Source organism: Tursiops truncatus, chromosome 5, assembly GCF_011762595.2.
Source record: "Tursiops truncatus isolate mTurTru1 chromosome 5, mTurTru1.mat.Y, whole genome shotgun sequence".
In the NCBI taxonomy this organism is placed as follows: Eukaryota; Metazoa; Chordata; class Mammalia; order Artiodactyla; family Delphinidae; genus Tursiops; species Tursiops truncatus.
The window spans coordinates 72,952,596-72,977,043 of NC_047038.1; the positions used below are offsets into that span (position 1 = coordinate 72,952,596).

Below are 24,448 nucleotides of genomic sequence, written 5' to 3' on the forward strand. Positions count from 1 at the left end.
TTGCTATTAAGTTATATGCAGGGTAGATATTCAGCTGGGGCTGTACTGGGTGTTTTACTCCTGACATCTCCTCTGATTGTTCAGGTCTATTCAGACTGGTTGAGGCCTGTGCTGTACTGATTGCTAAATATTTTGAAAATCATCCCTAGTTACATGGACTATCATATCGCCTAGAATACCTGGTGATGTTTCACAAACGGAAAGTTACTTATTTCTGATGGCCGTCCCACCGCAACGTGGGGCCACGACACATGCTGAGAATTCTCGCAGATGGTGGTGGCGTCATCATCAGGGCAGCCGCCCAAATCCATTTGCTGTTCTGTGACTCTGATGGAGGGCAATTTAGCAAATTGAGGCTATGTCCATTCCAAGTTTCTGAGGAGCTGCTGATGTTTGCTCTACTCTCCCTAGGAAAGAATTTATATTACTTCCCCCCCCCCCCCCCGCCCCAGTAAAAATATACCAGCAACCAGCGCTGGTGGACTTCTTTGTTCTCTTATAAGCACAGGACGGCCTCCTCAGACTGGAGAGTATTTGAAGAAAAAATAAACTGAGACCAAGTGAAATGTGACCTGTTATTAAAGTTTTTATACTCGCAACATGCTGAAGTAATGGGAATACCTGGGGGGCAAACTGATGAAACGTCTAGACTTAAAAGCCAGGTGGACAAGAAGAAGAACTGGCAGATCCCATGAGGATGTGGGAGCTGGAGACAGGGAGGAACAAGAGAAGGGAACTCAGGAACCCCCGGAGATTGTACCAAGGACCCTGAACTCTCATGGGCGGTGGTATTGGGGTTTAGGCCAAGTTTAACTAGCGCTCCAAAGAGTATATAAGGGGATACACCTGGTATCTGGGGTGTACTTAGGTTAGCTGGACTTGTTGTTTCTTTTTTTTTTTTTTTTTTGCGGTACGCGGGCCTCTCACTGCTGTGGTCTCTCCCGTTGCGGAGCACAGGCTCCGGACGCGCAGGCTCAGCGGCCATGGCTCACGGGCCCAGCCGCTCCGCGGCATGTGGGATCTTCCCGGACCGGGGCACGAACCCGCGTCTCCTGCATCGGCAGGCGGACTCTCATCCACTGCGCCACCAGGGAAGCCCTGGATTTGTTGTTTCTTGTAACCAGAAATGAATTATGAATATCAGTCCAAAGTCAGAGACAGACTAATTTGGCTTTCATATAATTCTCCAGGACTGAAAATCTGTGCCCATGTCTGGGATGGGGCTGAACCACTTGGGTGGGAATAGCAGGTCACAGGTCACCAAGAAAAGAGCAATGCAGGAGCAGGAAACTGGAAAAGATGACGCTTTGGAGGTATAGAATTCTGAGGGAAGTGACATGCTTTCTTACATGCATTTAAACTCCCCTTCCAGAGTAATAGAGTGGTTTCATTTTCTGACACAGGGCACAAGCTCTCTTTCTCTCAGAATTCTAGTCATTGCTTCTCTCCTGCGTGGTAATGCCTTCACCCACCCACCGAAACACACACTGTCAGTAGCCCTGAGTCTGCACTGTCCCTCTGCTCACCTGGGAAATGGCCCCTTTTCATAAGCTGTTTTCAATGACTGGATTTGTCTACAGCACCTGTTTGCCAGCCAGATTGATACAGTGGCCCAAAGTCACACACAGCCCTCTTCTTTCCTCTGTACCAAAGGTCTGCAGGAAAGAATAGCTAAAAATCCCTGCCTTTTTGTGGTAGTTGGAGACAGAAATGAGTTTAGGGCTGGGCTGCGGAAAACTCAAGGAATTTAGACTGCAGATATCCCACCTCGGATATTGATCAAACTTGTGAAAATTAGGACAAAGAAAAAGCTTAAAAAATAAAATCAAACCAATCATAAACGAATTGGAGAGAAGTAGAATTGAGCATATCCACCATCATGAAGAACATGGCATTTCCTCGTCACTCCATTAAAACCGCCCACCCTCAGCCAACGTACCAATGACGTCCTGTGGCCAGACCCATGCCGATTCTCAGTCCTCATCGATGACTTTTCCCTTTCACTCTACTCCAGCCACACTGGCTTCCTGGCTTTTCCTCGTGCATAGCAAGCATACCTCCACCTTACAACTTGGTATTGGCTGTTCTTCCTGCTTGGAACACTTCCAGGTTCCAGGTGTCCACATGGCCTGCTTCCTCCCTCCTTTAATTCAGACTCAAATGTCACCATCTCAGTGGGGTCTCTCATGACCACTCTATTTATAATGACAAACTCCTCCCTTGTGCTCCCAATCTTACGTACCCTGCTTTACCTTTTTCCACATCATTATCACTTCTAACACGTTATGTTAATTGCTTATTTATTATGTGTATTGTTTATCGTCTGTCTCCTCCCATAAAATTTCTTGAGATCAGGGATCTTTGCTTTTTACACCAATGCCCAGATATAGTCTAAGACATAGTAGGCGCTCAATATTTGTGGACTAAGTAAATTTCAGAGGCTTTCAAACACAAAGTTTAACTAAATGCTGTTAATGTGATGAAACGAGGGCAAGAAAAGAGGCAAATGAAACGATAAAAAGACCTGAGGTAGCGTATTCACATCAGCAAAGGTGAAATTTAAGTTTAAAATCACTAAACAGGACCAAAAAAAGATATTCCATTATGATAAAAGATACTTTTTATAAAGAAGGTATAACAGTCATAATCCCATTTGCATCAAACACCAAAGTACGCATCAAACGTTAAACATCTAACTATAAACCAAACACTTTTAGAAATATAACAACAACTTGATTTTTAAAAAAGAGTTCTGGTGGATAACTTTAGGATGCCATTAGAATGACCTTGGAATCGTGAACAGAAAATCAGACAAGACAGAAGAGATGCGCAAAAATAACGCAAGGTAATGTAACGATCTATAAGAGTTGTTGAAAGGATCTATAAATACTTGAGAATAGAATCAAGTAACAAAAAGATGAACAGGCTGTAAACAAGTGCTAAAACAACCTCTCTCTCTTCACATACTCATCAGAGAATTAAGGGAGAATCCAAGGAACCTGGATCACAAGATCACTGCAAGACTTGGAGTCTCCATTAGCCTAGTGAAGTGGAAGCTGCCGGGTCAGTTATGGTCTATGACCAGAACTTGTATAGCATAACTTCTCCCATATTCTAATGGTAGAAAGAGTCACAAGGTCACCCAGATTCAAAGGGATGAAAAAATACTTTCTATATCATGATGGGAAGTGTCAGGGTCACACTGAAGAGCATATGGGATGGGAATTGTGGTGTGGTACCCATTTTGGAAAATACAATCTACGACAACAGATAATTGGAATATTTAAAAAGAAATTTTAATATATTTTCTTTACAATTTACCATGCAGTTGAACATGTTAAAAAATTTAATAAGTTAAGTTATAAAAGTACCCTAAGGGGCTTCCCTGGTGGCACGGTGGTTGAGAGTCCGCCTGCCGAGGCAGGGGACACGGGTTCGTGCCCCGGTCCGGGAAGATCCCACATGCCGTGGAGCGGCTGGGCCCGTGAGCCATGGCCGCTGAGCCTGCGCGTCCAGAGCCTGTGCTCCGAAACGGGAGAGGCCACACCAGTGAGAGGCCCGCGTACCGCAAAAAAATAAAAAAAAAAAAAGTATGCTAAGAAGGGATTATATGTGTGTGTGTGTGTGTATATATATATATATATTTTTTTGCTAGATTTATAAATTAAATAATAATGTTTGTAAATTACACTTAAAATCTAAGTAGGTGGATTCTTCTTAGAATATAAAAAACTGGAAAGAACATCACTCACACCCTAAGAAAAAGTAGAATAATCTACAAAATCATAACTCTTCTGGGGTCCATTAGTGATCTGAAGTTGTAGGGCAACCAGCTAGCCTGAAATCTAAGAGAAGATAGGCACTTCCAAGGAAAAAAATATGAGTACTAGCTAATCTGAAGCAGCGCATGGGAAGAAGGCAGATCTGCCGTGAAAGCAAGTAAGAAAAATTCAGCTAAAATCTGTAGTAAATTTCTAAAGTCAAGTTTGGGCTATCATGAGAGTATAGACATATATATGAGTCACATATGAGAGTATAGTACAAATATATGAGTCACAGGTAAATAGAGGAGTCATACCTAATCAGAGGCTCTTCTCCACAGACCTCCTGAGAAAGACTGATGCAGGGTAGAAGGTGGGAGAAATGCTTCCTCATGGATCAGGCCTGTGGAAGGAAGATAAGGAAGATCAGACTTCTCATCAGAAAGGAATAAAGCCTAAGGCAATGGGGGAACATCTTTAAAATGCTGGAAGGGAAAAACTGTCAACCCCGAATTCTACACCCGGGGAAAAAGCCTTGCAAATATGAAGTGAAATTCAGACTTTTTCAGATAAACAAAGACCTAGATCACTTATTACTAACAGACATGAACTACAAGAAATCTTAAAGGGATTTCTTTAGGGAGAAGGAACGTGATGTGAGACAGAAACTTGGATTAACACAAAAAATGAATGGCACTGGAAATTGTAAGAATGAATGGACTGTGGAAGTCAGTACACTTAACATCATTTTGGGAGCACATCTGTAATCCAATGTGATTATAACAGGCTATTTAATTTGCCTGAACTGCTCTGAAGGAAATTCAGCATTCTAAAGTATAATGAGAATGGTTATTTATGTACTATTTTGGGGAAAAGGCAACTTAGTTAAGGAAGAATGAGATTGGGACTAAGTTTATTAAAGGGCAAAGAAATTTTAATTTGTGTGGTCAAATGTTAAAAAAAAAAAGTAATGGAGATAAGAAAAATTCAAGGAAGTAAAATGAGCATTGAAAATCTAAAGAAAAAAGGATTACATTTAAAAATCTATCACTTTAATAATTTAAAGCTTAAATTAAAAGAAAATAGTACCAGAATAATGTTCTGACACACGAGCCATCCTCAAAAACACCAAAAAACTTATACTATAACAAACGTAGTAAGGTAGATAGCTAGTGGGAAGCAGCCGCATGGCACAGGGATATTGGCTCGGTGCTTTGTGACAGCCTGGAGGGGTGGGATAGGGAGGGTGGGAGGGAGGGAGACGCAAGAGGGAAGAGATATGGGAACATATGTATATGTATAACTGATTCACTTTGTTATAAAGCAGAAACTAACACACCATTGTAAAGCAATTATACCCCAATAAAGGTGTTAAAAAAAAAAACAACTTATACTAACCCAATATATCTATTTGACTGTATTGGACAATTCTGGAGAAAGAAGGAAATAAGGGCATAGATGAATTGACTCATTCTTTTTGTTTACAAACAATTAATTATATAGCATTTGGTATGTGCTAATTTCTATTCTAAGTACTTTATGAATATTAAATAATTTAACCCTCACAAAGACCCTATGAGGTAGATACTATTATTTACATCTTACAAATGTGGTCAAGGTCACATGGTAAGTTCAAGATTGAAAATAAACATATTTTCCCTAAAGACTTTGCTTTTAATCTCTGTGCCATACTGCTTCCCAATACAATAACTGAACAAAACCCTACATTTCAAATAAAGATAATTTTTGTTACTTTTTATATGCCTGCAGAACATTTATAAAGACTGATCATGTAGCTGGCTACAAAGAAAACTTCTGAAATTCAAAAAATAAAGATTTTATAGGTTATATCATCTGATCCCAATTCAATGAATAAGAAAAAAATTATGAAAAGATGACCAAAAACTGTCTACTTGAAAATTAAGAAATACTTAGAAAATATTTGGCTTAACAAAGAATCAAAAGGGAAATTACCAACCATCTTGAAAGCTATGAAAAGGCAACCTTTGTAAAATACTCTAAGACTCTATGAAATGATACTAGAAAAATTTTACAACCAAAAGCCCTTCCTTGTGAAAGAATAAATATGAGAAGTAAAGAAACTAAATCCGCATTCTAAGAAATTAGAAAAAGAACAATAAAGAGTGATTATAAGGGTAAAATCTTAATATAATAGAAAGGAAAAAAGTAGTTGAACACATAAATAAATTTAAAATCTTGTTGTATTAAAAATCTATACATTTGATAAACAACCTAATTTTTTAAAAGGAGAAAAAGCAAAATTATAAAAGATCAGGGAGTAGAAAGAACAGATATTAAAGTGACTAAACATATTAAAAGAAAATATAATTTGAAACTTTATGGCAACAAATTTGAAAACTGGAAAAAACATTGGAAAGGAAGAGGAAAAATGATCTATTTTTGCAGATGATATGATTGTAAACCTAGAAAGCCCAAAGGCATCTGGTAAAAATCCCCTAGAATTAAGCAGAGAATTTTGTAAAGTAGATGGATCCAAAAATATGCCAAAAAAAAAAAAAAAAAATCATTAGCTTTTCTCTACTCTAGCAATAAAATAGGAATGGAAAAAAATCATTTAAAATCAACCCCTATGGAATATTTGGACATAACAAAAAAAGGAAATAACAAAATCATACTAAAATATGTAAAAGGAGAAACGGAAAGACATGCCATATTCTTGGATGAGAAAACTCAATGCCATAAAAATGTTCCCTCAAATTGTGTATGGATTTCATGAAAACTCACAATAAGGTGGGTATTTTGGTTGTTTGTTTTTGGCAATTGCATAAAGTGATCTTAAAGTTTCTAGAAAAAAATTAAATACTAAAGAAAAGCTAAGTAATTTTAGAAAAGTAAAAATGGGGCAGAGACTTCCTCACCGGTTATTAGAACTCTGTAGAAAGCCACTGTATTCAAATAAGTACCTTATTTGATCCCAGTCTGATTGCACATCCAAGGATACAGTACAAATATATGAGTAAAAAGATAAAGCAAAGCTTTTGCGAGAAAATCTAGTAGATTATATGTACTATATTGTGCAGGAAAACGTCCCTGATCAAAACTGAGAAGTCAAAAGCTACGAGAGAAAAGATAGGCATATTTAACTCTAAAATTATAACTTTTAAAGCAAAGATGTCATAAAAATATCATTGACCATAATAGGTTTGCAGGAATACATATCATGCAGATAGTATATTTAATTTTTATAATATACAAATATTTATTATAATTTGACAAGAGAAACAAGAACAAACCAGAGGACTTCCCTGGTGGTCCAGTGGTTAAGACTCCATGCTCCCAGTGCAGCGGGCCCAGGTTGGATCCCTGGTCAGGGAACTAGATCCTGCATGCCGCAACTAAAAGAACCTGAATGTCGCAACAAACATCCCGAAGATGCCTCATGCAGCACTTAAGACTCGGTGCAGCCAAATAAATAAATAAATATTGTTTAAAAAAGAACAAACCGGTAGGAAAATGGACAAAGTCTGTGAATGGGCAGTTCACAGAAAAACAAATCCAAATGTCCGAGAAACAAGGAAAGATCTTCAAATTCACCCAAAGTGAGGGGAATGCAAATTAACAATGAGATATCATTTTATACCTACCAAATTGTCTAAAATTTAAAAGATCTGAAACACTTCTTGCTGGCTGGGTTGTAGGAAAGGGATCACTTTCACGGTCAAAATGAAAAATGCTACAGCCTCTTGGGGAAGCAGTATGGTGATATCTACTTCAAATTTAAAATACATATACTTTTTAGGCCAGAAATCTTTTTCCTGGGAAACTCTCCAATAGAAATAAAGTCAGTAGAACATAAGGGCTCATATAAACTGTTTTTTTGGAAGGAGGGAGTGGTTTTATTTTGTTTTTTTTCAAATTGTCTGTGAAAGCTACAATGTTTCAAGCAATAGGGAATGGCTGAATAAACTATGGTGTAGCCTGTGACAGAACAACACAGCCATCAGGAAGAAGGACATAGAGTTCTGCTAATGGACAGGAGGAATTTCAGAAGGCATTGTTGACTGAGTAATGCACAGTGCAGAAAATAAAGGGTAATAGTTTTCTATTTTTGTAAAACAAACGATGATCAGAAAGCACCTGTGTATGTGTGCATCTTTATGTGATTACATGGCCATGGGTAAAAATAGGAAAGATACATATTAGATTATTAATAAGGGTTATCTGGGTAGGTGGTGGGTTGGGAATTGATATGCTTGTAAGAGAAGAGGAGGCACCAAGCCTAAAAAAAGGAAAACAAACAAAAAGACCACCCACACATGACCACACACATGTACCTATGTTTAAATCCCTCACATACATGCATTTGTGAAAATGTATGAATGTGTATTGTTCAGACATAAAGAGCTCACCCGGCCAGTTCAAAGGACTCTGCCTCCCAGATAACTTTTTCCTTTCTAGGAACATTTGCTATTCCATTTGTACCCCTGTACCAAAACATTCCCCAGGTAAGAATTTCTGATTCTGGGATTCCCATTCTTAATTCTAAGACCTACCCTCCCATGGCATAGTGTTTCATCTCAGAAACAGCGCTCAGAAGGGCTCCAACTTCCTTCTAGAAATGAATATATTTTGGCTTTTCTACCTCTGTCCCTTCTTGTCCATACTTCCTTCTGTGAAATGACTCCCAGGTTAACCTTTGTAAGTAAAGCAAATCACAGCATTTGGGGCAGCTTCTCTAGGGGGGTCGGGTCATGGTTCTTCTCTCCCCACAACAGAGAAGTCAGAAGGTGAAGGTACCTGGAGAATGACCAGTTGCTCTTTAGGTCATAAGTCCAAGAACTTTAAAGTTGTCTAAGTTGTGAACTTCTTCAGAATCAAATATGGGGTAAACTATAAGAAGACAAGAAAACGAACACGAGATACCATTGGTCAGCCCACGCTGCTGACCGCGCCCTCGGTGTTTACAGAATGTTTACTAGTTTCACATTCCGTGCTCACATCCACCTGCTTCCCTCCGCCTCCTTGTGGTGGAACAATTTCCTTCACTTCAAAGGAAGCTCCAGGTGCAGGGAGGACCCAAGGGGTGTGGCCCCCCCTCAGAATCTGGCTCCTCTTCTTAATGAAACATCTCCTCCCTTCATCTTATCCCAAGTTGACTTTTGGAGCTATTCCTCAATTCATTCATCTGCTTTTGAACTCTGAGAGCGAGAAAGAAATGTAGTTTTCGTTTTTCCTCAAGTCACTGACCCTAGCTGTGTCATGACGTTTCAAACTGATTAACTGCAGAAACAGGAGGGATAATTACACATGTCACTAAAGAGAAAATGACACAAGTTAGAGGAAGGCGAATAGGCTGTGGGAGATTAGTTTTAAGCCATAACTTTTGGGATGGTTTGTTAATGCAGAATTAGTTAACTGATGCTGTGTCCAACCCCTTTGCCATATGGTATGCTTCTCTCAATAAGAATTAGGGACCATTTGTCCACCCCTGTGAATCTGCCTGCGCTGGCCTTGGCATGCCGTGGGAGTTTCAGAGCCTAGGCATTGAGGGACTTTGCAGCTTCCACTCTTGCCCTCCTGGAACCCTGAGATCGACAGGCTGTAAAGGAGCTCAGGCAAGTCTACTGGTGAATGAGAGACCTTTGGAAGAGAATGGAGGCTCTCACGAACGGCCAGCACTGACTCCCAGACTTGGGAGTGAGCCCATCTTGGACCTTCCGGCTGAAGGCAGCCTCACGAGTGATCCCAGGCAAAAGCTACAGAGAAGTAGCTCAGCCAAGCCCCAGAATTAGGAGAGATAATAAACGGTTGTGGGTTTAGCCACTGAGTTTGAAGTGGTGTATCATACAGCAATAGCTGATTAACAGAGTGGCCTGGATGTTTTAACTGAGTATATATCTTTTCTTGCTCTATTCTAGTGTTTCCTGTATAACAGGGCTCCTTTTTCATTTTTTTCCTAGAAATCTGGGAAAACACATTCTCTGCATGGACGCAACTAACTGCTAAATACCACGTATTTAATGGTTCCTGGGAGATAGAAGATTGCAAAGGCAGGCACCACGTCTTATATCTACTCTTCAGGAACCCATACCCAGGATAGCATGGCTGGTGGGAGGTTAGCACATGTTGACCAAATTAAGCGTCTCCTGGGACACCTGTTGCTGCTTTCATCTCCTTTTCTTAATACCTGCATGTGTCACAAAACGAAGAGTGACTTGTTGATTTGGTTTAGCTGGCCAGCTCTGCAGATGTTCCCTTGTTGCCTCACTTTTCCACATAGAAAGCTCTCAAAGATCCCAGCACGGAAGAAGAGAGCCTCTCTCCACTTGTGGAGGAACTGATCTCATTGGTCAAGAGTGTACTGATTATAGTACTACTATTGGCAGGAGCGGCAGAAGCAGCAGCTAATGTTTGTTGATATCTTATCATTATGCCAGTCATCACGTTATTCACTTGACATGAATTAACTAATTCAGTTAATTAGTAATCTATCATTTCCATAAGGCAACTGAGGCACAGATGGGCTAATTTATCTGCCTAAGCTAGCACGGTTACACGGCAGAGCCCTAGTGCTTAGCAAACACTCTTGACTCTTCGTGGCTAATTGTATAGTTACAGCTGAAAGGTTTAAACTAAGGAATGTTAAACATAGTCATTTATAAAAGTTATCTAACAAGAAATCACCTACAAATGACAATCTCCAAAACTTTTAAATATCACTGTACTTCTCATTAGTCAAGAAACAAGTATTACTGAGAGTATGTGTCTGTGTGTGTACACAGAAAATTATAAAACATATAAACAAATACAAAAAATAACATCATATAAGAATCTTGGCTTTAAAGGCATTTACACTGTTTTGAAGAGAGCAGACTTATACGATGAAATGGCCAAAGAATAAGACAAGATACAACTGAAAAAAGAGCAAAGTAGTTCTGAGACCTCACCTCTTGCAGGGAAGAATCTGAGTCATAATTCAAATCTCCCTTTCACCTCGAAGCAAAACCACAGCTTTCATGTTTGGATGTCACGGCACTAAAAGATGGTTCAATAGCCCAGACTAACCTGTGTTAGTAACTAGAGTAATCTCCAGAAAAGAAAATTTACTTTGGGATTTAAGATGATCAAAATTGATTACTTTTCAAGAAGTTTAGCAACTCAAAGCTGAAAACACAGCTGGGGAAACACTTGAATGTGGGTCCATAAAAACTCCAGAGAAAAATCCATCCTTCTGCCTCATGACGCAGATACTATACAACATACATGAGCCTATGGGGAAGCAGTTAATATTTTTACACAACCTTGTCGGTGAAGAGAAGAGAAAAATGTAGAGAGACATGCCCACCCACATCTTTGATGTGTGTAATGTAAATATCTTTCTTGTTTTATTGAAGTAAAGGCTAAAGGATTACGTTAAGTCCACCTAGTAAATTGTAACATGGGAATATTATAACCAAACTTGTAAAAAGCTGATTTATCTTCTCAAAATTTAGTGCCAGTAGAATTATTTTTGTTGGGTGAAAAATAACTGTTCTATTTTTTGACCAGCAGTTAATAGAATTGGGGCCAATTTTCTCTATATAGGATTATTTTGACCTTTCTGTCCCTGGAAAGATAGGCCTCTATATATTAACAATGATTATCTCTGGTAGTATGATTAGGAATTGTTGGTTATTTACTTCTCTTTGCTTTTCATTATTTTTGAAATTTCTCAAAATAGCATATATTGTTTTTATAACAAAAAGATATTGATTTTTTTAAAGAAATCAACCTACCTAATTTCCTTGCTGATAGACATCTCTACAGTATTCAAATAATTTGCCCTTAACTACTTTGCCTACCAAATAAATCCTTGTCTTCATTTTATTTAAAACAATTTTCCAAGGAGGATGGACCTAGAATCTGTCATACAGAGTGAAGTAAGTAAAAAAAACAAATACCGTACGCTAATGCATATATGTGGAATTTAAAAAAACGGTACTGATGAACCCAGTGGCAGGGCAGGAATAAAGACGCAGACGTCGAGAAGGGACTTGAGGACACGGGAAGGGGGAAGGGTAAGCTGGGATGAAGTGAGAGAGTGGCATGGACATATATACACTACCAAATGTAAAACAGATAGCTAGTGGGAAACAGCCGCATAGCACAAGGGAGATCAGCCCGGTGCTTTGTGACCACCTAGAGGGGTGGGATATGGAGGGTGGGAGGGAGACGCAAGAGGGAGGGGATATGGGGATATATGTACACATATAGCTGATTCACTTTGTTGTACAGTAGAAACTAACACAACATTGTAAAGCATTTATACTCCAATAAAGATGTGGAAAAAACAAATTTTCCCTTCCAGAAGAATTCTTATGACCAATTTTCACTGATACCTAGAAATTTATGCCAAGGCTAAAAAAACTTTGACAGAGGACTTGAGCCTTGGAAAAAAATTACTGTGAGGAGGAAAGAAATTATGCCTTAAATTTTTTTTTTCAGATGACTTGCTGTGTAGTTCATTAGCAAGAGACACAAGAAGTACTTTCTAAAATAATGGTCCAGAACCTTGCTCTTTGAGATAACAAGGCTCTGTTTTTGCAGGTGGCCTTCTACTCAAAGAACAAAAACTGGAAGCATCCATTGAATTGCCCTGTTTACATGTGTTGAGTCATGCTAATGGAAGAGAGCTAATCAAGCGCTGGGTACAAAGCCCTTTATGTAAAGGAAAAGGACCAGCTTCAGATTCACTAACCCCAGATGCAAACACTTTCATGTGTCTCTACAAAGACTCCAACCTACTGAGGAGGACCCTGGAGGCAGATCAGGCCAAAAGAAGGATCATGTGAGCCAGAAATGTGAGCCACATACAGAATTTTAGATTTTCTAGTGGCCACATTTTAAGTAAAAATAAACAGATAAGTAAATTTTACCACTATATTTTATTTAACTAAATATATCTAAAATAGTATCACTTCAGTATTAGAAAGGTATTTAGATAATGTACATTCTTTTTTAAAAAACAGTCTTTGAATTGCAGTGTATATTACACTTACAGCACAGCTCACTTTGGACTAGCCACATTTCATAGTGGCTGCCTTACTGGACAGTGCAGCTCTAAGATGAAAATGTTATTCTCACCAAGTAGGATTACAGGGTCTTAAGTAATTTTTTTACATTGAGATATAATTCACACACTGAAATTCACCCTTCTAAGGGTACAATTCAGTGGTCTTTAGTATCATCACAAGACTGTTTATCACCACTCTCTATCACCACAATCTAATTCCAGAACATTTTCATCATCCCCAAAAGAAATTCCATACCATTATCAGTCACTCCCAATTCTCTTCTTTCCCTAGCCCCAGCAGCTACTAACCTACATTCTGTCTCTGTGGATTTGCCCCTTTTGGACATTTTATATAAATGGACTCATTTATATGTGGCCTTCTGTATCAGACTTCTTTTACTTAGCATAATGTTTTCAAGTTTTATCCATGTTGTAGCGTGTATCAGTACGTCACTTCTTTTTAAGGTTGAACGCTATTCCGTTGTATGGGTATATACCACTTTTTTTTTTTTTTTTTTTTTTGCGATAAGTGGGCCTCTCACTGTTGTGGTCTCTCCCGTTGCAGAGCACAGGCTCCGGACGCGCAGGCTCAACAGTGGCTCACGAGCCTAGCCGCTCCGCGGCATGTGGGATTTTCCCGGACTGGGGCGTGAACCCGTGTCCCCTGCATCGGCAGGCGGACTCTCAACCACTGCACCACCAGCGAAGCCCACCACATTTTAACTATTCATCAATTGATGGGACTTTGGGTTCTTTCCACGTTTTGGCTACTATGAACAATGCTGTTATGAACATTCATGTAAAAGTTTTTGTGAGAACATGTTTTCAGTCCTACTGAGTATATACCTAGGAACGGAATTGCTGGGTCAAATGGTAACACTGTGTTAAACTTTTCAAGGAAAAACTTATTAAACCGTTAAACTGTTTTCCAAAGTGTTTGCACCATTTTATGTTCCCACCAGCAGTGTATGAAGCTTCCAGTTTCACCACTGTTTGTTACTGTCTTTTTTATTATAGCCACTTTTTAACAAATGTGGCGTCAGCTAGTGTTTCACAGATTAAAAAATATTAAAACTGTGCTTACAAAAATGCAACAGGGGCTATGATATTCCTGCAGATTTCAGAAATTAGCGATTAGCCTCACATTTGCCAAGTTTACCTGTAAAGAAACACATTGCAGCTTTGTTACAAAGCTGTTTTATTCTCTCTGTGCCATCAGCCATTGAGGTGAGTTCTTTTAGCGACAACAATGAATACTTATCAGCAATTCCCCAGTGTTTTATATATATTAGCTCATTAAATCCTCACATTGACCCTAGGGGGTAGGTGTTATAATTACCACCTTCATTTTATGGTGAGCATTCTGAGGCCTGGGAGGTTAACTAATTCCCCAAGATTCCACAGCTTAGGGTCCATGCTTTTAAGCCATTAACTTACTTTATCTCATTTGTTACCACTGCTTGGTAGGAAGTAATCACAGCTGCATCTGCATCACCTGTGAACATGTTAAAGCACAAACTCTAGGGCTCCAGCCCAGAATTACTGCATCACAAACTCTGAGAGTGGGATCCAGCAATTTCTGTCTTAACAAGCCTTCCGTCATTCTTATGGATGCGAACATTTGAAAACCACTGATCTACAGCAAGAACATCATAGGATCACAGTTTATGGACAAACCCCTATATGTCAGGTACGGTGGCAGGTGTTAGATGCATTCAGTCTTGAGGCTTCAACACTGCAAAGGACATTACTGTCCTTCTAATGCTTAGAGTCAAGTGAATTTGATAGATGGTTGGCTCAGCATTACCTTATAGTGTGATTGGCTCTAAATTAAGGTATGCACGTGACACTCCGCCCAGGGAAGGGTGAGAAAACTTCCCGGAGGAAATGCCTTATGGAGCCTCCAATAAACTTAGAAAGCCGACATCAGTTTCAGGTCGTTCAAATCTATTTGTTACTCCTGTGACTTTCCGGAGAGAATCCAAATTCTAGAGCATGACCTTCAAAATACTTTATTAATCGGCTCCTACTTCTTTCCCTACTTCATCTGCTCCGTAGCTCCTTGCTACTCAGAGCAGGGAGGGGTGGGGTGTGTGCACAGCGCGCTGACATCACCTGGGAACTTGTTAGCAATGCAGAATTTCAGAGCTCACTCCTGACCTACAGAATCAGAATCTGCATTTGAACAAGAACCCCAGGTGATCTGCATGCATACTGAAGTTTCAGAAGTACAGCTCTAGCTACTGAGAAGAACTGAGCCATTCTCCAGAGCTGCCTAACTATAACCTCTGTGCAGCACTGTCTGCCCAGAATGCCCTTCCCTCCTTTGGCTTCTCCGACCCCCAGAGAAGTTGGACATCCTTTCATGACAGCACCCGGACTGCAGGTTGTTTATTTACCTGTCTTCAGTACTAGACTGAGAGCATCTCAAGGTCAGGGAGATCATTTTATTTTCCTCTGTAATTTGCAGAGATTCGGGACTTACTTGCCGCGTTGCACATAATGGGTGCTCAGTCAATGTTCCTTTGATGAAACAACGTGTGCGTGAATGAGATGTGACAAGTACTCAATGTAGACACCACATCTTGGGTGAATTTACCTCGGGGCTTATACTCCCCTCTGTCACGGTCACATAATTCTGGTCAGTTTTCTGGTTCATAAGCATCAGAGAGAACCAGACAGAAACTTAGGGTGACAGGGGACTGGGAAGTGGCCAGGAGTTAAAAGAGAAAATCTAGTTTCTCCTTTTGAAAAGATTGCTTTATGATTTCTCATTACATTTTGATTTACCAGATCCCACCTCAAAAGACAGAGACTGGGACCTGACAGGAAGTGAGCACGGGGTTGAGAGCTGGATTCTGAATACGGTGCTGATCCGGGGTGAATCACTTTGGTCCTTTCATTTCACCTCCTTGGGCTCTCTCTCCTCATTAATAGGTGAGGGAGTTGGACTAAGCAGTCCCTTAGGTTTCCCCCCACCCCATCACAGATCGCTTTAAACACTAAAGTTCTAATATTTGTTAGATATTAATGTAATCTAATGTAGGCAACTTTGGGAAATTAAGGTTTTACATGAACAGGCCTCTGGAGCGTAACCAGTTTGCAAAATCTCTTTCATAGGCAAGTAACACTAAGCTATAAGCTTCCCTTATTTCCACAGACATTTTAAAAAACATGGTATATTGTATTTTAAGGTTTTCATGAGAAGGAAACTATTGAATGGAACCTGCTTCAGAAAGATGTAGGCGTGTCATAAGCCAGGAAGAGTGGATTTTGATCGAGAAAGTTGGCATTTGCAATAAACCCAACTTTGTTCTGAGTGACTAAGTACTTTAGAAACCCCATTGATGCCTCAAAGAGGGCATCGATTAGAAAATACTGACAATTTTCACAACACTAGCCTTGCATGTTAAGGCCCCGGTGTCGCGGGAGGGAACAGTGAAGCCCTGTTGGCACACACTGGGCGGCTCTCACACACGGAGACCGTCAACCTGGCCGGGCTGGGAAGACTAGGGCTCCCCTTGTTTCCCTATCACTCCCCCACCCAAGGGCTGGCAAAGGACCATTATCTCTCATTCTGACATCGGAAGAGAGAATCTGAATGCCAGGAAGGAAGTTTTCCAAATCGGTATAAAAACAAAATCCTCTTATTACAACAGGATGCAGTAAAGAAAACAAAGAACGATGCTCATGAGAGGGAGAAGGTTTAAAAGTATAAACAAAACATTTCTGAGAAAACGAAAAATTTCTGAGAAAACCAAATACCCCTAACGCAGTGCAGTTACTTGTATTTGCTGGGGAAAAACAGCATCTCTGGAGAGAGGAGAGAATGAGTAGGGCTGATGCATATGTTGCCAGAAAGATCGCTCACCTTTGTCTATGTCACAGGACTTTCAAATCTAACTTCAGTAACTGGAAGTCAATGGCATTTTCTTTCACAATTCCATTTCCCTTAGAAGTAAACTATTACTCTTTGGGAGGGAAGTTTTCAAGAGTTTTGCCCAGAAATGAATATGGCTGTACAAGAAAGGTGGAAAGAGCTTGTCTTTTCATTAACCAGAGATTAAGGAAAATGGTATGTGGTAGTATTCAGTCATAAAGAGCTTTAATAACTTATCCTAGCTTGGGCTGGAAGAGATTTCAAAATAGTGAAATGAGCATGCAGTATGGCTAGAATACATCCAAGTCCGCCACTGTGAATTGCTCGACTAAAATGAGGGCTAACTTCATCTCCTTTACTCCAGGGGATGGAAGGGGAAAGAGGTTTGACTCCACAGAACATGAATGAAAATGAGTCAAGAGCCATTCTTACACAAACCGTATGTGCCTCTCAGATATTTGTCAAGAGTACTGTGACTAAATGGTAGGAAGAGGGTTAGGATAGAGTAAAATATCATTTCAACCACTTGAATTCTCAACTGAAGTAACATGGATGTGTTTCGTTTCTGCTAGAGCTACAGAGAATGTGTAACTATCCAGAGATTTATATGTAGTCCTCCTAGAATCCTCATGCAAACAGCCCGATAAGGTAGGTCTATTATTGATCCCATTTTATAGAAGAGTTTAGTAGCTTGCCCACGGCTGCTTGGCTAACGAGTAGCAAAGGTAGAATGTAAACACGGGTCTGTTTGTACCTGGAGCTCAAGTTCTACGTTTTGAACTTCTTTTAGTTTAAATGACAACCTTGCACTGAAAAATCTATTACATTTATAGGTAGTTACTCCTTAAAGGAGTATAGGTTTTTCTGATTTCCAAGTTACTTTCGTAACCTATGCTCTTATCGCTGTCCTTTCTGCTTGCCTCTGAGAAGCAGACTCTCAGTTTCTCCTTTTCCTGAGGATCTTCAGTGTCACCTTCTTACTGGCTGTCTCCTCTCAATACACTCATGCTCCAGTTTCTCTTGTTTTGAATAATTCTTTACTTGACTCTTTTGTACCTTCGAATAATTACTCTATTTCTCTCCTTTCCTCAACAAGTGGTCTCTTTTGCTGAGACTTCCTGTCTCTCACTGTCCACCCCCGACTCTGCTGCAGTTGCATCCTCACGGGCACTTGTGATCTCTAACCACCAAACCTGAAGGCCTTTCCCTGTTGTCGTTCACCTTGACCTTTCTGCAGCATTTGGTCCTGCAGATCATCCACTGCTTGGAGAGCTGCTTGTGCACATTAGACACACAAAAATTTAATAAATGATTGGTTAAAAATATACTCAAGATTTTATAATTCTTAAATACAATGTATATATGATTAAAAACAAGAAAAAAAATGTTACATGTAAACGTCCTTCTACATTTTTAAAGAATTTATAAGGGGCTTCCCTGGTGGCACAGTGGTTGAGAGTCCGCCTGCCGATGCAGGGGACACGGGTTCGTGCCCCGGTCCGGGAAGATCCCACATGCCGCGGAGCGGCTGGGCCCGTGAGCCATGGCCGCTGAGCCTGCGCGTCCGGAGCCTGTGCTCTGCAACGGGAGAGGCCACAACAGTGAGAGGCCCGCGTACCGCAAACAAAAAAACAAACAAAAAAACAAACAAAAACAAAAGGAATTCATAAGAAAATGATTCTAGTTAAGGAAACTGCCCAACATTTCAACAACAGCCCTCTTTTGCAGAGTAAGGAATAAATTCAATAGTATTTAAAAAGATTTATATATATTTGATTAATATTTTAAAAATTATAGGTATATAACATATAAAAATTAACTCAAAATGGATCATTGGCATGGTGACTACAGTTAACAAAACTGTATTATATATTTGAAAGTCGCTAAGAGAGTGGATATTAAAAGTTCTTACCACAACTTTTTTTAATTAAAAAATAAATTTTTGTTGGAGTGTGGTTGCTTTGCGATGTTGTGTTGGTTTCTGCTGTATGGCACGGTGAATCAGCCACACGTATACATATATCCTTTCTTCCTTGGATTTAATGGTAATGTTTTAGTGTATGTCTATTTGAGCTATTTATAAAAGCAATATATTGATAAAAATTTTTTAAACTAGATAATACCGTAATACTATTTTCTAATCTGCCTCTTTAACATAATAAATTTTGTGACTACTTCTTTAAAAAAAAGTTCTTACCACATTAAGAAAATTTTATAATGGACTTCCCTGGTGACGCAGTGGTTAAGAATCTGCTGCCAATGCAGGGGACACGGGTTTGAGCCCTGGTCCGGGAGGATCCCACATGCCACAGAGCAACTAAGCCCATGTGCCACAACTACGGAGCTCACGTGCCACAATTCCTGAAGCCCACACGCCTAGAGCCCATGCTCTGCAACAAGAGAAACCACCGCAATGAGAAACCCTCACACTGCAACGAAGAGTAGCCCCTGCTTGCCGCCAACTAGAGAAAACCCATGTGCAGCCAAAAATAAATAAATAAATTTATAAAAAAGAAAATTTTCTAACTATATGTAGTGAGGGATCTTACCTAAACTCAATGGTATGATTTTGCAATACACACATATATCAAATCATTATGTTGTATATCTAAAATGAATACAATGTTATATGTCAATTATACTTCAATTTTAAAAGAAGGATCATTGACTTAAATGCAAGAGCAAAAGCTAAAACTCTTAGAATAAAACATGAGTCAATCTTCATGAATTGAAGATTGAATTAGGCAATGGTTTCTTAGATATAACACATAAGAAAAAACAACAAAAGAATAAATTGGTCTTCATCAAAATTAAAAAACTTTTGTGCTCCAAAGGACACCATCAAGAAGATGAAAAGAGAAGCCATGCAACAAGAGAAAATATTTGCAAAGCATATATCAGATAAGGAACTTATCTTCAGAATATATAAAAACTTTCCAGGTTTGCCTCAATTTCTGTGTTTGAGCAATAAAGTGGAAATAATTTTAAAAAGAATATATAAGGAACTATTACAACACAGCAACAAAAAGACAAGCAAGCCAGTTGAAAACAGGGCAAATGATTCGAATAGACATTTCTCCATGGAAGATATACAAATGGTCAAAACGTACACGAAAAGTTGTTCAGTGTCACAAATTTTTAGGGAAATCAAAATCAAAATCATGAGATACCACTTCACACCCAGTAGGATAGCTGAAATAAAAAAGACAGACAAATGTTGGCCTACAATAAGATATCATTTCACTCTCATTAGGATGGTTATTATTTAAAAAAAGCAAAACAGAAAAAAGTCAACCCAGGATATGGAGAAATTAGAACCCTTGTGCACTGCTGATGAAAATGTAAAATTGTGCAGCTACTATGGAAAACAGTATGGTAGTTCCCCCCCAAAAAATTAAACATTGAATTACCACATGATCCAGCAATCTCACTTCTGGGTATGTATCAAAAAGAATTGAAAGCAGGGACTCAAACAGGTCTTTGTACACCATGTCTAGAGCAGCATTATACAGCATAGCCAAAAGGTTAAAGCAACTCAAGTGTCCATCAATGGATGAATGGATAAACAAAATGTGGTGTATACACACAATGGAATACTACTCAGCCTTAAAAATGAAGGAAATTCTGACCCATGCTATGACATAGATAAACCTCGAAGATATAAGGCTAAGTGAAATAGGCCAGTCACAAAAGGACAAATACTGTGTGATGCCACTTACATGAAGTATCTAAAGTAGTCAAATTCATAGAGACAGAAAGTAGAATGGTGGCTGCGAGGGGCTTAGGGAGAGAGGAATGGAAAGTTATTGTTTAATGGGTACAGATTTTCACGTTGGGTAGATGAAAAAGTTCTGGAGATGGATGGTGGTGACGGTTATACAGCAAGGGAATGTACTTGATGCCACTGAACTACTTAAATATGGCAGAAACAAAACAAAACCAACGAAGCAAACAAAAAAGCAAATGTTGGCAAGGATACAAACAAAAACCAAATATTGGCAAGGATATGGAGAAACTGGAAACCTCATACATTGCTGAGTTTTTAAAATGGTACAATCGGGACTTCCCTTGTGGAGCAGTGGTTAAGAATCCACCTGCCAATGCAGAGGACACAGGTTTGAGCCCTGGTCCGGGAAGATCCCACATGCTGCAGAGCAACTAAGCCCGTGCGCCACAACTACTGAGCCTGCGCTCTAGAGCCTGTGAGCCACAACTACTGAGCCCTCATGCCACAACTACTGAGCCCGAGCGCCTAGAGCCCGTGCTCTGCAACAAGAGAAGCTACTGCAATGAGAAGCCCGCGCACCGCGAGGAAGAGTAGCCCCCACTCACCGCAACTAGAGAAAGCCCACGCGTAGCAACGAAGACCAATGCAGCCAAAAATAAAATAAGTAAATTCGTTCATTAAAATGGTACAATCACTTCTGAGTTTGGTAGCTCCTCAAAATGTTAAACAGAGATGCCGTATTACACAGCAATTCCACTAGATAATATATATCCCTAAAAACATCCCTAAAAAAATTAAAAATATATATCCATATAAAATATGTACACAAATGTTCATAGCAACATTCTTCATAATAGCCAAAAAATGGAAACAGCTCAAATTTCCATGAACCGATGAATGGATAAACAAAATGTGGTATATCCATATAATGGAATTTATTCACCAATAAAAATGAATGAAGTACATGCTACAACACGGATGAATCTTGAAAACATTATGCTAAGTGAAAGAAACTCGACACAAAAGGTCCCATATCACATGACTCCATTTTAAAGAAATGTCCAAAATAGTCAAGTGCATAGAGATAGAAAATAGGTTAGAAGTTTTCAGGGGCTGGGCAGAGTGGGAAATGGAGAGGGACGTGACTGGGTCTGGGTTTCATTTCGGGGTGACGAAGATGTTCTGAAATTTGATAGTGTTGGTGGTTGCACAACCTTGTACATGAATTGTACACTTTAAAGGGATGAATTTTGTAGTATGTGAATTATAACTCAGTAAAGCTTTTTCGGAAGAAAAAATAAGTAGGGATTAGCTACCTGCAAGCTAGTGTTCATTTCCTCATTCATTCATTTACCGAATATTTGGGGCGCATCCCTTGAGCGAGGGATTGTGTTAGGTACTGGGCATAATGGCATTTGGAAAAAGATTCATGGTGACCAGATTGGAAGGGCACCAAGAATCATATGGACAGGTGACAATATTGGGAGTTAGCCAATACACAGAATCACATCGCTTCTCAGTCAAAAATCATTTCTTTACATTCTTTTTACCGTAAATAGACAAACCAAGGAAGGAAAACAAGCTCTTCTTCAGCTCTTTTGTGATCCAAAGAAAGCTCCGTGGTGTCTGAGGGGCTTCAGAAAAGAGCTTTAGAATCATAAAAACCAGACTTGAATTTTGATTTTGAAATCTAATGAAAAACACACCATATGCCCATCTTTGCCAAGAGCCTGAAGTGAAAAGTGAAGCTAGGAGAGCAGCAAGCGGTCTGGAGGCCTGGATCTTCATTCCTCACACATCGTTGACAAAAAACACTGTATATAGTGAGTGGCCAAGGAGCTGAGGCCAGCTTGGTTGGACAAGAACGGCATGTGAAAGTGTCACCTGCTCCAACATGTCTCCTTCTTGTCCCCTCAACCGCATTTGCCCCAGGTACATCCATAGATTTTAATGGGGCTGTGTGGCATGGGACAGTTCGTACCCAGACTTTGTCTCTTAGGCCAGTGGTGTCTTCAGGGAGAAGGAAAGCTTACCTAGTGTAAGAAGACTCCCCTAGATGGTGTGAAGAGGACCGGGTTTGGAGTTATTGATTACCTATTAACTCTCTTATCACTGTCCTTGAACTTATAGAGTGGTCCTCAGGCTGTATTCATCATCTTTCCTACCTTGAACTGCTCGTTAACATTTATAAGAAAAGCCCAATCAAGTTTTGTTAAACTGATTCTAACAGAGTTGAGCAATCTTGTTGAAAGTTTAATTTGCTTCCAAATAACTTGGTTGACTCTCACATTACTTCCATAAGAATTCCTACGGATGGTGAGCTCTTACGTTGAAAAGAACTCAGTTACAAACAACTCCATCAAAAAAATGAGATTTTTTTTTTTTGCTTTGAATTGATTTTTTCCTTTGACTCCAATAAAATGATATAATCCCAAAATAAATGCTCCCAACCTAAAGAAAATTCAAACATTAAAGGAATCAAATAATTGTTGGCTGTATGGAAGCAAAGTAATTTATTTCCCTTTCTAAAATGTGCCAGTGGGTAAGTCAGTCTTGAGTTACCACCCCTCTGAAGATGGATGCCGTAATCTGCTCAAATATAATGCTCTGAGCAACATGGATGGGCTTGGAGGGCATTATGTTAAGTGAAATAAGTCAGACAGAGAAAGACAAATAGTGTATGATCTTACTTACGTGTGGAATCTAAAAAGTACAACAAACTAGTGAGTATAACAAAAAAGAGGCAGACTCACAGATACAGAGAACAAACTAGTGGTTACCAGTGGGGCCGGGGGTGGGCAACATAGGGGTGGAGAGTGGGAGGTACAAACGATTGGGTGTAAGCTAGGCTTAAGGATGCAGTGTACAGCACAGGGAATATGGCCAATATTTTGTAATAACCGTAAATGGAAAATAACATTTAAAATTGTGTAAAAATGAAACAATGCACAACATTTTAAAAATAAAAAAACTAAAATCGTCAAGAAATGTAATGCTCTGAGTTGATCCAGAACCTGTTAAAGGCTCCACTGCCATTGCTGCCCTGCTGAAGGATCCGAAAGTGGTTTTTAGGGAGCCTGCGCCCTCCTAATTAGCCAGTCCTCCTTCTGCACTTCCCACGGGAGGATTCCAGGTGGGTGTTCAAGGGGAGCGCTCAGCTCCTCTGGGTCAAGTGGACCCAGGATTTACATAATTCCAACTTCACAAGTCTTTGAGGGAAACTGCATTTAGGAAGCCACGAAAAGAGAAGATTGTGGGTGTCCAGTTCACAATGCTCCAATCTGAGGGCATTTCTCTTTAGCGCCCCTTCACTTTTTCAAGTGGGAGTGAAAATTAAATTCACTGGGAACAGAATCATCTCCAGGATTTCCGTTAGGCAAAGCCTGGAGGCAGCCTTTTGGTTGGAAGGATGGCGCAGGTACAGACTTCTTGAAGCTGAGGGAACGGGGCAAGGGCGCAGGTTTAGGATGTTTGTTTGGCCTGACTAGGGGGCTACCTGAGATGGGAGGGGTGGGGAAGCCCCCTCCGCCCTGCCTCCAGCCATCCCTCGGTGCACCCGCAAATGAAACAGGACTGGAAGCTGCCCTTGGAAGCCAGAATGATGGCCACCAGGAAACAGACCAAGCTCACACCACCTCTAGCAAAGGGACAGAGTTTCAGTGCTAAGAGCTGGCTCTGGCTCCTTCTGGTCTGTGTTGGCCCATCCTTTCAAATATGTCCAAGGCAGTGCCAAAGCGTGGCTTCTCTCCCAGACCTGGAAAGAAAGAGTGTTGTAAAAGATGCAGTGTGCCTTCCAAATGGCCCATCTGCACACAGGCTGCAGCCCAGCCCAAGGGTGCTCTGAACCAGGAGCAAAGCCTTTTGCAACAGAACGGAACCAGAGGTCAGAGACAGGCTCAGACCTGGGAGGGGAGGAAAAAGACACCCACTTCCCTTTTCTGCTCAATCTTTGGGGTGATCAGGGTGGTGGTGGTTAGTCTGTGCCTATTCCCAACAGATCTCAGCTGGACAACACCGAGGCCAACACCCCTGGCTTGGATGGAGTC

The 24,448-nt window shown here is 40.1% G+C and overlaps 1 protein-coding gene across 4 annotated transcripts in view; it reads right to left on the reverse strand.

Annotated features, from left to right (window-relative positions):
• The window catches only part of LNX1 (ligand of numb-protein X 1), a 199,962-nt gene that overhangs the window by 148,224 nt on the left and 27,290 nt on the right, over positions 1-24,448 (reverse strand). For 3 of the 4 annotated variants that reach the window (XM_019928167.3, XM_073805258.1, XM_073805257.1), the window contains one exon: positions 4,079-4,164. The exons of the other annotated variant lie outside the window; for it this stretch is intronic. Coding sequence is in view for 2 of the 3 variants with exons in the window: in XM_073805258.1 (XP_073661359.1) it covers positions 4,079-4,155 (77 nt within the window). In the remaining variant the exon portion in view is untranslated. The remainder of the gene's footprint in view (positions 1-4,078; positions 4,165-24,448) is intronic. 4 annotated transcript variants of the gene reach the window in all.